This window comes from Mixophyes fleayi, chromosome 2 (genome assembly GCF_038048845.1).
Source record: "Mixophyes fleayi isolate aMixFle1 chromosome 2, aMixFle1.hap1, whole genome shotgun sequence".
Lineage (NCBI taxonomy): Eukaryota > Metazoa > Chordata > Amphibia > Anura > Limnodynastidae > Mixophyes > Mixophyes fleayi.
The window spans coordinates 336,278,042-336,292,498 of NC_134403.1; the positions used below are offsets into that span (position 1 = coordinate 336,278,042).

Here is a 14,457-nt window from a genome sequence, read left to right on the forward strand (position 1 = left end):
CGCAGGGCCAGATTAACCTGAGGTCTAACTGGGCTACAGCCCAGGGGCCTCGGGCATCCAGGGGGCCCTTGACAGAGCTCAGCAGCATTCAATGCTGCTGAGCCTGTCAGTGTTGTCAGTATTGTCCTTCCACGGCGCTCAGTAATCTCCATACTGAGGAGATCTTGTGAGAGTGTCACGAGCTCTCCTCAGTAAGGAGCTTACAGCGCGCTGCGGAAGGACAACAGTGACACCTCAGTCATTTTGAAAGAGGTGCGATAGTTGGGCTACATTTGGCAAGAGCTACAGTGACCAGAACAGCTCAACACTCTAATGTTAGACAATTGAGAGTTTCTAATCAGCAAAGGTCAACAGTGGGTGCAAACTCCATGATTGGGATATATATGTTGCAAGACAAAACAGGTGAGGAACTGAAGAACATCTGACTGCAGATTTCAGCCTGTGGCTTGCACAGCCAGATTAATAAAAAAAGGTCCAACGAGAACTTCACAGAACACAACATCCTAGTCGGGGTGCAGAGAATAAACCATCATGGCAGCAGGCCATGTACATTTGCAAATTCAGTGGTGCAAAGAGCACAGACAATGGGCTACTAACCAGTGGTGGAATGTGACTGTCAGATGAATCACCCCTCACCATGTTGTCAACAAAGGGATGACTGTAATTGAGTCAACAACCTACATAAATCTACAACCTTAAGTGCTTGTAATGTCGCGGGGCACATGTTCTTGGTATGATTTGAGTGCAATGATTCCCTTACAAGAAATGGCTAATGTTAATCACTGCTTAATTGTACTGAGTAATAATCTTTACCCCATATTGCAACATTTATTTTTTTCTGATGGGAAGGGTGTCTTCCAAAAAGACAATGCCCTCATCCACAGCTCACATATGATTGGCCGATGGTTTGATGAGCCTAACAGTGATGTTATCCATATGTCATGGCTTTCTCAGTCTCTGGATATGAGCCCAATTGAGCATTTATGGGATTTTCTGGGACAGTGCTTCAGACAGCGTTCTCCATCCCCATCAACCAGGTGTCAGTCAAGTGACAAACTTGTGGAAGAATTGTGGAGAATCACTCCAGCACGATTCCAGGCATTGTTGAACTCAATACCATGGCACTATAGAGGCTGTGGTACTATAGAGACTGTGGTACTATAGAGGCTGTGGTACTATAGAGACTGTGGTACTATAGAGCCTGTGGTACTATAGAGCCTGTGGCACTATAGAGGTTGTGGTACTATAGAGACTGTGGCACTATAGAGGCTGTGGCACTATAGAGGCTGTGGTATTATAGAGGCTGTGGTACTATAGAGGCTGTGGTACTATAGAGACTGTGGCACTATAGAGGCTGTGGTACTATAGAGACTGTGGTACTATAGAGGCTGTGGTACTATAGAGGCTGTGGTACTATAGAGACTGTGGCACTATAGACTTTAGTGGCTGTGGCACTATAGAGGCTGTGGTACTATAGAGCCTGTGGTACTATAGAGCCTGTGGCACTATAGAGACTGTGGCACTATAGAGACTGTGGTACTATAGACTATAGAGGCTGTGGCACTATAGAGACTGTGGTACTATAGACTATAGAGGCTGTTGCACTATAGAAGCTGTACTTGCTGCACATTGACTTCATATTGGTGTTTTTATATTCCTGTCCACTATCTGTCTGTTTTTAGGTATTTATGTTTTGTTGATGAACTTATATTAAAGTTTCAAATCAGAAAATACTTCTATTTTCCAAGCAGCCTTTTTCAAAAGATTAAACTAGTGCTGTTGTCCTAGCACTGTGACTGCCTTCAAACTGTGTGAACTTCAGCAGAAGTAGTTAGTACAGATCGCAGCCAATAAATGGCAGAAATAAGTATTCTTACATCGAGTATGATAGTTCTGGTTGATTCCTAATGTGTTCTCTAAGTACTTTTTAATGTATGAACTAAACTGCTCCAAATTATATGTCTGGGTGTAGACAAACTGTACAACTTATATTCTAAGTAATACATATAGGTGTCCACCTAGATAAATTAATATTAAATTTATATTATGTGTCTAATAAATACGTTCCAATCCAACCTATGCTGATATCATAATCATTATGTTATAATAATTATATCTGTAGACCAAACAGAGAAACACTTTTTCTTACCTAATGCTGTACAACACGTTTCCATTTTTAAAAATCCTCAGTAGTTTGTTGTCTGTGGTGACATCATGGAAGTTCGCCCCCTTTTCATTAGCGAAAAATAAATCAGGCTTCCAAATAGAATCCAACATGGAAGGATCCAAATCCAAAGAGTCATCAGGGTATTCACTATAAGACAACCGTGGGTCATTCCATTGTTGCCTCAGAAAAATGTTCACTCGGTAGTCCTATAGAAGTGGTGAATAAACAGTTAATATCCCTACTTAAAATGTTCGTTAGTGGCATTGACATTTGTCTCTGGAAGTAAAGTACACATGGGTTAACGGGTAGTGCAGATTTTTTAGATACTCTTCCAAGAATACCATTTAAAAAAAACTGGTATGGTCCACAAAACAAATTTTAACTAGTTCAATTAAACTGTTATATAAATATATAAAAGTATTATACTTTTATGAATGAGTAAAATAGTAATTGATATATGATTTTAAATGCTATTTAATATTATATAATAGACCCCATTCATTAGTAAAGCTATAGTTGTTTAACTACAGTTGAGGACAGTAGCTCAAAATGTCATGGAGGACCATAGGTTGTGTAAGACTGCATGTGTCACAATAGTAAACATTTGGGTATAGCAAAATACATCTGTCCTGCAGTCATGGTAGCCTATGACCAGCACTGAAAGCCTGCAACAATCATATTTCTGTACTAATAGAGGTATATGTTTCTCCATTACAATAATAACAAAGTCTGCCTGATGTCAGGATTTATTGCAAGTAGCACAGATATATATTCTTTATGACATGAAGATTCATGTGATTAAAAATTTAGAGCACAGTTGCATTAACTGTGGTTCATTTAACTTGTGTTATAACATTACCACGGACCTCAGAATAGTGATCGACCAATGGATCAAACTGATTCCACGGTGCTTCCAGACTCCATCCTGCATTGCAAGTGAATACAGTAATTACGATAAGCAGTGATAAAACAGTCATCATAGTGATCTGTTGATCACTTTTCTGAGGGCTGTTAACAGGACGTTCATCTTCCAGTGACTAGTTACTACTCAGTGATTATTATCAATTTTTTTTGTTTTAAAGGGGTTACTAAATGTACTCGGAGAGCTCACAATTCTTTAGATCGCCAATCATTTCCCCCATGTCTCATAATCATCTTTTCATCCTGTCAATATTATCCATATTTTATAATCTTATCATAGTATAAAGACTTGGAAGCATGGGCTAGTGGCCAGGGATGAGGGTAGGGTTAGGGACTGGAACTCTGTGAACATAACAGAGAGCAGGAAAAGAGATGGTAGACTGAAATCCGTAGGTTCACTTACTATATAAAATGCATACAATACGTGCCTCTGTTTTATATTTTTAATTCAATAGAAGTAAACGTTTGAAGTTATTCCACTTTTGTTTTTGTTATTATATTTAGAAAGGGGAATGGTATAGCCAAGGACCAGAGAAGTGAAGGAACTTTACATTGCTCGGTTATTCTGTCTAATGGACTGATTTAAACAATTGCACCCAGATGCCATGTTGCATATATCTGTCAAGCTTATTAGAAGCTATTTTATATAGATCAACTTGTGTTTTAAGTCTGTTTAAATTATTTAATTGCAAATATTCTTGGTCATACTTGCAGTACATCATCATTTAACCACATTACTACTGGACTCATTTTTCAATGATTAATATAAAAATTCATAATAAACCAAAACATATGAATTTGAACACAAAACAGCAGAATACTAAAATACACCTGTGTAGATGGTATAATTGTACATTTGTGTAGTGGACCATGTCAGTAATCATCAGAAACAAATGGTAATTTCATTTAGTTACAATACAAACATAAATGCCAATGAATTATGAAAATATTAAAGAGATAAGTTGTGCTGGTGGAACACTGAATTATTATTTTTTAGCAATAAAAAGATTATTTCTACACAATTTTAATTGCAAATTATTTTATTAAACAAACCTAAAGAGTATCCCCTTTATTCATAGTGTATTTGAATGCTATTAATACTGAAGCAGCATTTGCAGATGCCACAACACAACAGACTGTATTAGTCTACATTCCAGCAATGCACAACAAATAACCATAATTAATTTGATATGAACAAATTATGCATTGCGGTTTTGGGAACAATGGTGTTGCAATGAGTTGATGGGTTTTTAAATGGCCTCCATATGCCATATGGTATGTAGATCAGTGAAAAATAGACACAGTTATCCCAGTAATGCCAAAACAGTTCAATCAAATCAGTGTATCCTTTTCCTGCTCCTAAGCTCGGAAAGTACAGGCTTCATTGAACTCTGATGTAAAGAGAGGATTTCTCACTGTCTGTGTATTCCAAATTATTGCTATACCCATATGGGATTTTTGGCTTGCTATGTCTTGCTGCTTGAATTCAGAAAATATGTGTCTGTGTTTTTTAATTGACATCAAGAAATGTTAAAAATTGAGGAAACCGTAGATGGTTATTTAAGGCTTTTTAAAATAAATGTAACCTTAAAGTAAAGAAATTATTTGTAAATTAATATAAAGGAAAGGTAGTGTATTGCTGTGCTGAATAATATACATGAAAAAACTGGAGTTGCGGGCAGCACGGTGGCTTAGTGGTTAGTACTTCTGCCTCACATCACTGGGGTCATGAGTTCGATTCCTGACCATGGTCTTATCTGTGTGGAGTTTGTATGTTCTCCCCGTGTTTGCGTGGGCTTCCTCCGGGTACTCCGGTTTCCTCCCACAGTCCAAAAACATACTGGTAGGTAAATTGGCTGCTATTAAATTGACTTTAGTCTCTCTCGGTCTATCTGTGTGTGTGTGTGTGTGTGTGTTAAGAGATTTAGATTGAAAGCTCCAATGGGGCAGGGACTGATGTAAATGAGTTCTCTGTACAGTGCTGCGGATTTAGTGGCGCTATATAAATAAATAGATGATGATGATGGAGTGTCTATGCTCTCGTTCACTCCTTTGGCGCAGGCTCTCTAACCCTTTTCTATAACTACGGAGGCAGGAGGGTTTAAGTGGCAGCTTTAAAGATTTGCTGTGTATGAATGGACAGCGTGGATTGGTGAATTCATACACAGGGGCGGGGCTGGTGATGTCATAGAAATTGCATTTTCTAGCTTTAGCTAAATAGATTAGCCCTCAGAGCTCTAGCAAAGGGGAGGGGCATGTTAATTAAACAGTTTTTAGCTGGTAGTGCAGATTTCAGTGTTAACATGGCTGTGTGACCTTCCCTACAGATGGTGAACTAGGGAGCTGCAGAATGGGAATCACCCATCGATTGGAATGTCATGACTCTGATGCCTTGTGTGGTGTGCCCCTTTATGTGATCAATATTAGCTTGGGCTTTCTCCAAACCCTCCAACAGTTCTAGATTTCCCAGGGGAGTCCTGGTTTTACCTTGTGCAAAGCGATGTAGCCTAGTTAACCAAATTAAGATTGTAGGCATCAGGGGCAAATGCAGGATTCAAAGAGGGGGGTTTCCATGCCAGGATACAAGTGGGCGTGTCCAGCATGTGTAGGGGCGTGGCTACAAACACACATCGGGTCAAACACACAGACATGTAAGCTGTCATATACACAGATAAGCACAGACACACACATACACAAACACACACAGGATCAAACACACAGACATGTAAACTGCCATATACACAGATAAGCACAGACTCACACAAACACACACAGGATCAAACACACAGAGATGTAAGCTGTCATATACACAGACAAGCACAGACTCACACATACAAACACACACAGGATCAAACACACAGACATGTAAGCTGTCATATACACAGATAATCACACACATACACACAATCTTACCTTCTTCTTCTGCTGCCTCCTGCATAACACTCATGCTGCTGGCCGTGTGGGAGGAAGGGACGGGGCCAAACTGCGGCAGAGAGCTGTGCTCACACAGCAGGGGACTGACTAGGAGACGATCCCAACCTACAAGCAGTAGTGGCTGGTCCCGGGAGAGGCGCCAGCCACTGTAAGCATACGGCACCCCAGGTAGGACAGGGGTTTCTGGGGACTAGGAAACCCCCCCTGGGTGCGTCCCTGGGCGCGTCCCTGGGCATCTATGTGACACAAGGGTGTAGCATACATGTCCTTATTTTCTTATTTTACATTGGAATTGTTGGGCTGTATGGCTTTCTCATCCCTATTATGTATCAAGTTCAAGGTTTACTTATTTATAAATTTGCAGCTCATGACAGAATAGATAACCGTCATTTGCCTTCTCATCCACCCCTGACATGCACAGTGGGCAGTTTACAGACCTTCAGTCATGGACATTATATTCTAATATAGACAGGTGCTGAATCACTTTATGAATAATTACCCATAAAACCTGACTTTGGTCTTTTGTGCAAATTTGAAAACCGGCACTTTGTTGTCAACTGTACACGACCCCTATGATCTACGACCCTGACCCTAATGCTACCAGGGCAATAGTGACTGATAAAGTAGTTATAAATCCAAGTTGCCTGCATTAATAACGCTTAAAAATTACTGAAACCATCTATTTTCATTTTAATGAAAGGCAGCAGTGTGTTTTATTCCCCTCAGTGTGTGGTACTTTGATTCTTGTTTGTGTCTTCCTAACCCAACAGCGACACATTAGCTGTGTAATTAGACTGTCTATCACCCTGCAAAAAGTCCTGTCTCTTGCAGGAAATGTGCACCAAAGGCTATAATCAGACACAGCACTCTGATATATTTTATTCGCAGTGTTGACAAAACTGGTTTTGTTTTTAATCAGAAATATCATTATATTTTTGAGCAAAATTACATCTGTTACATTATCCATATTATCCTTAAGTTTCACAGAAGAGGTCAGAGAAATTAAACCATTTAGAATTGTAATTACCATTGTGATTATGTGTTGGTATACTTAGTTTTTATTTAATTATCTATTTTCTTTTCTTCACTGAGAGAAGGAAAGCTATCAGCCTATCACTTAGCTGTGTTATGGGAGAAGATTCTATGACAGGTTGCTGTATTTGGGGGATGGGGGAGAGGAGTGGGGCAGCTGGGGCAGGGCAAATTGTAGGGCTTATAGAGAACTCTTTGTGTGTGTATTCTGTGCAGTTTTATTAGTAGAGGTAAACTTGAAAGACAAAGACAGGACTGAAGGAGAGAAGGTATAAGTATTGTATAAGTATCGTTCGGTGTTTGCACAAATAGGAAGTATATTTTCTTTTGTCACTCTATAGCAACATGGCCACCATAGTGAAGGATATTGGGATATATTTAATAATGGAGGTTTTTGGTGTGGTTTGCAAACTGACACACATTGGATGTGATTTTCAGTCCCAAACTGCAGGATTTACTATTGTGTTGTTTGGAGACTGCTCAAACCGCATTTAATGTCCTCAATGCAAACCCCTAATCCACATGTAGTTTAGGCCAAACCACAGCACTCGCCCCCTAATAAAGTAAATAAATAAATGTGCTCGCATTATCTATGATGACTAATCATGTAAGATATTGACAATAGGGCTCATTAATTTATAAGGATCCAGTAAGAAAAGTGTGCCTCTTCATAGAACTATAAGGAAAGCCCTAGCTGTGACTTGTGCTTATTATAAACATGTAGGTGTGCACACAATTGCAAATATATTTTTACTATATCATTCAAATAAAGAAGCACTCTGTAGTACCCCTAATTAAAATTATAATAACGGCCAGGAATTTGGGGGCTGCAGGGATCTGTAGTCACACTGTTCTCTGTTATACCAAACATTTTGTGACCAGCGAAAGCTGCAATTTGTATGCCCTTTCGGTTCCAATATAGTTATACATCCCTTTATAATTAACTCCTATTAATAATGTTGTGTGAGCATTTTATTATGCAATTAAGTAATGTAAATATTATCGATTCTGCAAGAAAACCTATTTTTTACTTTACTTGTTCGGACAAAGCTGTTTGTTGAATTGGGAACGTGTCTTGCAAGGATTTATTTTGTCCTCGTTTTTCTTGGATAAATGTTGGTAGGAATGATTAGTCAGAATTTTTACCGAATAGAATTAGGCTCCAAAAAATTTGCATGTTTCACACAGCCAGCACGGGAAATTAAGGAAACACACTGTAAGGCGTATTATGGTACTTCTGCCCTATGTGGGGGGATACGTGTGCCCTTTGTTTGCTGGTTAGACACATGGAAGGGACCTGGGAAAAAATACATTGCATTTTGGTTCTCAGCACAAATATCCCATGATTTGTGTGAAGTACCAGAACATTAGGAATACCTAAAAAAAAAAATCACTGCATTCAGAAGTGTAGACATGTCATGGTCTCCGTCTATATTTCAGGTCCAGTAATTAGGCTGGGGAGACTAGATAACTCGCCCCTTTATAATTTTGTATTAACCAGGCGCTGTCGGATGCCTTTGTGATTTGCCCTCATTGTTTCGCAGACCACAATGACCCCTCTGTAGAGATGGTTAAAAGTGAAATACTTGTGTAAGGTTTGTCCACATAGGCGGTAACCATCTTTTGATGAAATAAGGTATCAGACTATATTTTCATTGTGTACGATGGGTACCCAGAGAGCTAAAGTATGTGGTCTTGCCCCTCATAAATCCAAAAAGCATAGCTGTATCCAGTTCCCCTCTCACATCATTTGTACATCTTTACACCACACCTGTCATGCCTATTAGTGTTTCATATACATATGTGTTATATGTATATTTTCTATCTAGCCTGCCTGCTAAATAAATAAGAGAGATTTATTAGTGGAGATATTTTTGGGGAGCATGGTAAATTATTAAAGCGAGAAGTCTAACTTTATATAGGCAATCATGGCTTTGGTCATTTCTTGGTGGACAAATGATGAATAGGCCAGTAAGACATCAATTCTGTGTTTTTTTTTCTAACGCCTTGTGGTCAAAATGTAAATTTAGAAAGTGGCGGCATGGAAAATGTAAGTGAAAGGAAAGTTTTAGTTTTACTTGGCAGGCAGTATAAGTGGTGGTATGGCATACTACGGTATACCGGCCCACTTTCACCACTGGTAATACCCATATTAAGAGTGAGTACCAAAAACCTTTTCAGCTTTTGTGCAATAAATAACTGAGTCTTCAGAACAGGGGAGTTGCACAGATAAATGTGGAATTCTCAGCTATGAACTGCTGAGCAGTTTTATGTGCTCTACAATTAAATGTAAAAACTCAAGATAATCAGATCCATAAATTAGGGAGTAACCACAAAGGGTCAGAATTTCCTCTGGCACAAGACTGCAGCATCTCTGGGACTGTCTGCTTTGTACCCCACTCTCAACTGTCCATCAGACATGCACGCTACTGCAATGCACTGCTATCACTAGCATCCTGTTTCATTTTCCTATGCACCCCTCTGCTGGTGCTTACTCTATGCTGGGGGCTCCACATAGTCTGAGCTAGAGGTAACCATTAATGTGTACCTATTCCCTACTAGCTCAAACTCTGGACTTGAATTATCCTCACTGCTCTAGTGACAGACAAAGCAGTTCATAACCATGTTCAGCACTACGCGGCCTGTGTGTTATACTACACACTACACTTTATAACTACTGTAACTAATAACCACAACTAAAGTGACCTCAGAAGCTAAAAATCTATATTATAATTGCTAGATAATACATATAAAACTAAATCAACTAATAATCAATTATTAAAATGCTAGCACATACCAATAGTTATTTATTTATGTTTATTTTTTACATTTATAAAACAAGCTAATACTAAACTAATATATTATATCTTTTTAAATGTTTTATATTGATAATCTATTTTTTTTAGTAACCAGCTAAGTAACTAATAGCCCTTTCCTAACTACCCACAAAAATCTAAAATAGTCTGAAAAACCAATCAGATTCTAGCTATCATTTATTTAGTACATTCTACAAAATGACAGCTAGAATTTGATTGGTTGCTGTAGGCAACATCTCCACTTTTCAAACCCACCAGAAAATTCTTAGCTTGATACATTTACCCCTAGGTGTCAATCTAGCTTATAACAAATCTAACAATGTTTTTTAATTTTGTTTTAAATGTACAATTATTAATGAATTATTCCTAAAAACTATGTAATCACTCACTAAACCTTTGCTAATATCTCTACCAATTATTTGTTTTTATCCTATAAAACTGCCTAAAATTATATTCCTAACACTTATTTAACTTCTCAATAACTCTTTGCTAAATACTAAAAAAAATGAAGAATGGACAGTCTAATACTAAACTGTTTTTTTAATTTGCCTTTTAAGATATAAAAGTACCTAAAAACTTATATCTGGCATTTAACTTGTAAGAACCTTTTACAACCAACCCTTCACTATCTAACATCTAATCTAAAATGCTAATCCGCCCCTCAAGAATACAGACAAATATTTTACAATCACAGACAAAATGGTCACAGAGATCACATGACAAGGAACCATAATGATTGGCTCCTGGCTTATGTCATGTGATCACAACGCTGCTGTGCATACACCCAGTTATACCATATTATTAGAGTTCTGGAAGGCAGTCTTTTAAAAAAAATTAAGAGGATTTTTAGAACAAGGAGATACAATTTCAAATTGAGTCGAGAATGACTGAAAAGTATATAAGGAAGATTTTTATTTTTACAGGAAAAGGGGATAGTTGCATGAAATAGTCTGTCAGCATTTGTAGTGGGAACTCATGCAGTAAAATAATAAAAAAAATGCAAGGTACAATTATATTGTTATTGTTAAGACTTAGATATTAACCCCACAAAAAACAAAAAACAAAAACACAAGAGCAATTCAAATGGACCAATATGTTCTTTTCTACCGTCAAAATTTTTACACCAGGTTTGCATACTCTATCCCACCATAAACGTGCTGTGATATGGTTGAAAAATCTATATTTTGAAACCATTTCTTATTTTATCTTATTTTGCCATGTCTGAGGAAGCCAAATTCCGTGCCCCAATCATGTTAATGAATGTAAAAGAGACAGAGAAATTTGGTGCTCTGCTGAATAACCTAACCACACCTTTTTTTATGGAATAATTCTCGAAAAATAAAGAGACATTAAACTATATTAAGAAATTGGATATTGTTCTTTTAAATAAAGGATTAAGGTATAGAGTTCTAAGTGGCTTTCCTGACTTTATAGAAACACAGCTAATTTATCCAAGTGAGAATTCAACATCTTAAGGACATAAAATTACAATGGACATGTTGCCCTGTGTTCATTAATCATATGGACTAAAACATGTATTTACAGTAAAATACTGACCATTTATAACAAAAACAATATGGCATTAAAATAGAGTTGTTGCAGAACTATTTTCCCATACCATGACCACACTGTATCACGGTGGTGAAGTGGTTAGCACTTCTGCCTCACAGCGCTGGGGTCATGAGTTCAATTCCCCACCATGGCCTTATCTGTGTGGAGTTTGTATGTTCTCCCCGTGTTAACGTGGGTTTTCTTCCGGGTGCTCCGGTTTCCTCCCACACTCCAAAAATATACTAGTAGGTTAATTGGGTGCTATCAAAAATTGACCCTAGTCTCTCTCTCTCTCTGTCTGTGTGTGTGTATGTTAGGGAATTTATACTGTAAGCTCCAATGGGGCAGGGAGTGATTTAAATGAGTTCTCTGTACAGCGCTGCGGAATCAGTGGCGCTATATAAATAAATGGTGATGATGATGATGATAGTGTCCAATCAGATATTAAGTTTCAGAAGTTTACTCTAGAGTCTAGAGTAAACTTCTAGAGTCTAGACCAAGGTTATTAACATGTGGGCTGCATTCTAAAAAATGGGATACGCATGATGTTCAGTGTGGAGGTCCCTATGGTATTCTTTTTATAAAACTATTTGGCAATACCAATTAATAAATTAAGGATTTATCCCATTTAATAGTATGCAGTACAAGTTTATAATTGTAATTCTAAAGTCTATTCAAGAATTGGATCTATTACCCATAATGATTGGTGTGTGGCATTTTCTAATGGTTTTTATATTTGAAAATACCCCTTTCTCCACCCTTGGTATTTACCGCCTCATTAAACTGTTTTTCAGTGCTCCTCACAGTACCTATAGTAGGAGGTGATTATCTCTGTGTGGATGTCATTATCAACAAGCAGCGCAATTATTGACTTTTTTCCTTTCTGTTTTTAGGAACTTTCTGTATAACAGGTTTCCGGATATATTAGCAGATGAATAGAATTTTGTAGTTTTGTAGTCTCACAACTCACATTACACAGTGCCACAACTGGTTCTGCTTATAATTTATTTTTGTTTTTTTGCCAAAAAGAAAAAAAAAAACCTGTGATACAAATCAAAAGAAGGATAAACAATCTACATTTTTCAAATGGTGGAAATTTATCTCAAGTATGAAAATATCTCACTTCTTACAGCTCAGAGAGATAGCACTGAGAGATTCCCATACCTAGGATGTAATTCCACTGTTTGATAAATCTAGATGTCTGTGCATTTTGAGGTATGCAGTAAAATGCAATGAGTGGACTATGTATAAGTTAAGTCAAGCATTGGAAGCGCATACATTTAATCACATTGAATGACATCCTGCAAAGACGGGGACATGTTAGCTCTTTATTTGATTGCATTTCTGGATCAAATATGTTCTGGACTGAAATTCTAAAAGAGAATTTTGAAGTGCTCACGGGGATATTTTTTTTTAAGTTCTAACATTATAATTACTTTTTCTTTGAAACTTATCTTGAGATAGTGGTTAGTTGTCATTTGAAAGGAACATTTATGAAACATATATCCCACAGACTTGCAGTGGGTACAGTCAATTTAAATATACTAATCAGCTGCCTTTGGTTTAACAGGCTTATATGTTTTACTTAGACTTAAAATTATTTCTTGTAAAATAAATTAGTAGTTCTTTTGCTGACTTTAACCAGTCTCTATAATTTATTTAAACCTAGAATTTAACCTACACTGACATGTCCATCTTCTTGGCAGGGTAGTTTCAATGGTAAGACCCACTCACCATTGTGGTTTCTGCTATTGAACCAAAGCTGTTGATAAATATGTTGCAGGTAACATTTACAGGAGGACCTGTAAGTTAAAACAATAGACAAAAGGAAAAAAAATGACAGGTTGTGTTCATTAAATACATTCATTTTCATCTGGCTTAAGCCAGTGCAGAACGACACTTACCATTGTAGTCTCTGTAACTGATCCAAAGCTGTTTATAAAAATATTGCAAGTAACGTTTACTGGAGGACCTGTGGAATGCAATAAGAACGTTGCAATACATATGGAAGCAAAAAAAAGGAATGACTAATCTGTACAAGCTGGTACAGATTCCGAGGTAACCAAAAAGGAAGAAAAAAAGCATATTTCACAAACAAATAACAAGCATGGCTTCAAAGTATAATGGATGTTTACATTTTTATTAAAACATAAAAAATGAAAATGTTGGTTTGTTTTTTTGAAATGTTTGGCTAGCTGAAAACATTAAATGAGGTAATGCAGAGTATATAATGCCGGTAATGTACTGTAATGGGAAAGTAAATGTAGGAGCTTTAGCCATCTAATACGAGCATCTTTTTAACAAGCCTATGAACCTTTTAAACCATTGTGCCTTACATTCTAGTTATGAATTTGATCAGAGAAGCTCTGGAATCTGCAGGCTTGATATAATGGCACATTAATGGAAGAAACAAAATACATTTGTAAATGTATTTAATGTAAGAAGAAAATCGAATGATACAGATGGTGAATCAATGACACACAAAGTCACTCTGAATATCAACTTGAAATGCAAGGCTTGCTCCCTTAATCAATCCAGTATATACCATGCTTTTTATAATGGTTAGCATAATTACGTTTTCAAACAAAGAACATGGATAAACTTGCAGTTAATAAATGCATGAAGAATACAAATATAACATTGATCATTTCATTACTTGACACATGTTTTTGGATATCCCTTTTTATTTACTTCATCTCCAATTTGTTGCCTGCATTAAAATATTTTTTAAGGATAGAAACAAAAAATAGGGTATAGCTATTTCTCTAATAAAACGGAGTATGCCCATGGTTACCATAACTTTTAAACAGAAAACCATACTGCCAATGTGGCACATAACAGCTTCAGTCTAAAATGAACCACTACTTATTTTATTTTGGGTGTCAAGTGTCATTGATCTAATACTTGAAACTAATGTGTCTTTAACATGCTCACAATGTTCTATTTATTTTCTATTAAATAAATGTATACATGCCGTAGTTTTTATTTATCATATCAGAGGCCTTTAGTATCTATAATGTAATCACCATCCCATTT

General features: G+C 37.0%; 1 protein-coding gene across 3 annotated transcripts in view; it reads right to left on the reverse strand.

Annotated features, from left to right (window-relative positions):
• GLRA2 (glycine receptor alpha 2) overlaps positions 1 to 14,457 on the reverse strand; it is a 148,202-nt gene that overhangs the window by 114,259 nt on the left and 19,486 nt on the right. For 2 of the 3 annotated variants that reach the window (XM_075196995.1, XM_075196997.1), the window contains exons 3-4: positions 13,156 to 13,223; positions 2,150 to 2,373 (exon numbers count right to left, since the gene is read on the reverse strand). In XM_075196995.1, the coding sequence (XP_075053096.1) occupies positions 2,150 to 2,373; positions 13,156 to 13,223 (292 nt within the window). The remainder of the gene's footprint in view (positions 1 to 2,149; positions 2,374 to 13,155; positions 13,224 to 14,457) is intronic. The other variant, XM_075196998.1, reaches the window with a different exon arrangement.